General features: G+C 41.4%; 1 protein-coding gene across 1 annotated transcript; it reads right to left on the reverse strand.

Annotated features, from left to right (window-relative positions):
- Positions 1-424: 424 nt before the first annotated feature.
- Positions 425-874, reverse strand: LOC118489694. Its single transcript, XM_035987222.1, has one exon. The coding sequence runs from the start codon at positions 872-874 to the stop codon at positions 425-427; it is 450 nt and encodes a 149-aa protein (XP_035843115.1).
- Positions 875-3,259: the final 2,385 nt, after the last annotated feature.

Below are 3,259 nucleotides of genomic sequence, written 5' to 3' on the forward strand. Positions count from 1 at the left end.
ATTACGGTATTACCGTAATTTACGGTAAACACTGAATCAAAATTCTTTGCTGTAACTCAGGAGATTTGCACCGTAAAACTCACAACTTTTTAACATCCACCGTAAATTACGGCAGTACCGTAATTTACGGTGCTCGCTGGGCAACTCTACTTTGGCAAAAATTGAACTTTTATGTGACAAAATTTTTTAGATTTTTAAGTTTTTCGATTTTTTTATGTTTTTTAATTTTTTCAAAAACTTGTAAAAATTACCCTACCCCCTCAAAAATCCCGTGTTGTCCTCAACACAATGTAAGAGCAATTCGCAACCCGAATATCCCCACACTTGTTTCAAACACGGACTTTGAGAAACTAAGGCAATTGTGCAAATATAAAAACAAAACAAAACGAAACTACTATGTACACTACCACCAAACCTGGGCCTTTTATGGTTGTTCCTCCTCGACCGGGCGTAAGATGTAGCCCGCTTTGTCAAGCTCCAAGTTATTGATGTCATTTCCTTCCAAGTACGGCTTCAAGCGGTGACCGTTCACCGTTTGTTGTTTCAACGTTTGCTCATCTTGGATGTCCACATCACCAAATCGCCCAACTCTTCGAATAACATATGGACCCATCCATTTGCTTTTAAGCTTGCCCGCAAACATTTTCAATCGTGAGTTGTACAACCAAACCTTCTGACCCACTTCGAACGTTTTCTTGCGCAACTTCGCATCATGCACTTTCTTTAGCTTATCCTTATAAGCCGATGCACATTCGTACGCCTCATCTCGAATCTCTTCTATCTCGCTCAATTGTAATTTCCTCAACTTACCCGCCTCGTCGTAATCCGCATTGACTGTCTTGATCGCCCAATGCGCCCGATGCGCCAACTCCATTGGCAAATGACAACCCTTACCATACACCATCCGGTAAGGTGTTGTGCCAATCGGAGTCTTGTAGGCCGTACGATACGCCCACAAAGCATCATCCAACTTGCTCGACCAATCCTTCCTATCCGTTCTTACCGTCTTCATGAGGATCTCCTTGATTTGGCGGTTGGACACTTCGACTTGTCCACTCGTTTGCGGATGGTAAGGTGTGGCGACTCGGTGGTTCACGCTATACCTCTTCAATAATTTTCCGAAATTGAAATTCTTGAAATGTGAACCACCATCGCTTATAATAACCCGCGGGATTCCGAAGCGAGAGAAGATGTTGGATTGAACAAATTTACAAACAACCGAATGGTCGTTTGTTCGCGTTGCAATAGCCTCAATCCACTTCGAGACATAATCCACCGCCACAAGAATATAAAGGAAGCCATTCGAATTCGGAAACGGACCCATAAAATCTATTCCCCATACATCAAATATCTCTACAACCAAGATTGGTTGTAGTGGCATCTCATCCCTCTTCGATATGCTACCCATCTTTTGGCAATTTACACAATTCCGGGAGAACTCAATTGCATCCTTGAAAATAGTGGGCCAATAAAACCCACAAGATAGTACCCGATAGCCGGTTTTATGCCCACTAAAGTGACCCCCGCAAGCGGACGAATGGGCATGCGTTAAAATTTCCAACACTTCCGTCTCGGGCACACACCTCTGAATAACTTGATCCGGTCCGATCTTGAAGAGATCCGGCTCATCCCAAATGTATTGCCTCACTTGGACCATGAATTGAGAACGTTGAAGAAGTTGTCTATATAGTTGATGTTTGCTTTGTTTAGTAGTAGAAATAAAAACCGGGTCAAATCAATTAGTAGAAATAAGATTTGCACACAATTGTTGTTTTAGAAAACTAAATTCAGAACTAATTCAAATCAAAGATGGTTGTAAACAATTAGGAGAGAACAATGATCACCCTAGGTTTCAGTTTCTTTAAACAGTTGTGTGCAATTTCACTAGAAAGAGTTACATAGACATAACTCGTGTATATGTGATTGAAGTGATAAAAGGGAACAAAGTACTCGGATTAGATAATGCGAGGTTGTTTCCCGATGACCTATTAACCAATAACCAACCCTAACCCTTCCCGTGATATCTCGGTTGCCAGCGGCACCAAGAACGTACGATTAAGACTAGAAATTGCAAAATTGATTAACACACTACAAACAATCAAACATACACCATGACATTCAAGCAACGCAAGATATCATTCTAGAAATGCAGAAATTAAACACACAAAAGTTTCAGAACCATTCACCTAGGATGATCACCGAAGAGTTTAGCCGGACATGGCTCGGTGAATCATCATCAACATCAATCTATTGTTCATACGAATCGAAATAACAAACCGAATGATAGAAATTGTCCACAAAACAAGCCAAGAGCCAAAATTCGTCCCCAAGGTGTCCAAGAACCGTCCAATGATGAGATAATGTGAAAAGACACACCAAAACCGAATATAAGATGGCAGTTACGTTTTTGGGATTGCAGCTCCACCGTAAATTACGGCTCCACCGTAATTTACGGTGGTCAAAATTTTGTTACGGCAACAACAGCCTGTGTTACGGTGGAGAATAAACTGAAAAATGGTCTACCGTAAATTACGGTAGAACCATAATTTACGGTACTCGGCTGCCTTCACTTCTTTGTTATTCTTTTGTTCTCCTCTTGACCCGTTTTCCACCAAAGCCTCCAAAAGCTGCCTTTGATCCATCTTTTAGCTCCTAATTCGTACCTGAAACATAAGCATCGTAGTTATCTAATTCAAGATAATTACACGGCTAATTGGAGGATTATTTCATATTTTAACATGCTTAAGGGTTGTCCAAAGGACCACCCGTCACATAGTCCGAGTTTTGTATGCATGCTATTGTCCGAGTTTTATAAGGGACACATAGTGTCCGACTTTTGTATATTGCATCCTTGTCCGAATTTTTTTAAAGGGAGAGGATGCTATCCGAGTTTTAAAGCATAAAGCGTAGTCCGACTTTGTTAAGTGATCTTGTCCGAATTTTGTTTAAACACAAGCATGGTACGACTTTCTTTGATATGGGGGTCCGACTTTTTGTTTGGTGTTGTGAGTCCGAGTTTTAAGCAAGGAACCCCCTCCCCCTTTGTCCGACCTTTTGAAGATCCCCACCCCCCCTGTCTGAGTTTCATAGCCCCAAAACTCTCACACTTATCCGAGTTTTAACCTAGGGAAAGATAAGTCAGAGTTTTGGCCACCTTATCCGAGTTTTGAAGGGAGTAAACCCTAGGGTCCGAATTTCTTATCTTGGAATGTTGTCTGATCTTTTGCTTGTGATGTTGTGACCAACCTCTGTGATTTAA

Source organism: Helianthus annuus, unplaced genomic scaffold (genome assembly GCF_002127325.2).
Source record: "Helianthus annuus cultivar XRQ/B unplaced genomic scaffold, HanXRQr2.0-SUNRISE HanXRQChr00c002, whole genome shotgun sequence".
NCBI classification, from domain to species: Eukaryota; Viridiplantae; Streptophyta; class Magnoliopsida; order Asterales; family Asteraceae; genus Helianthus; species Helianthus annuus.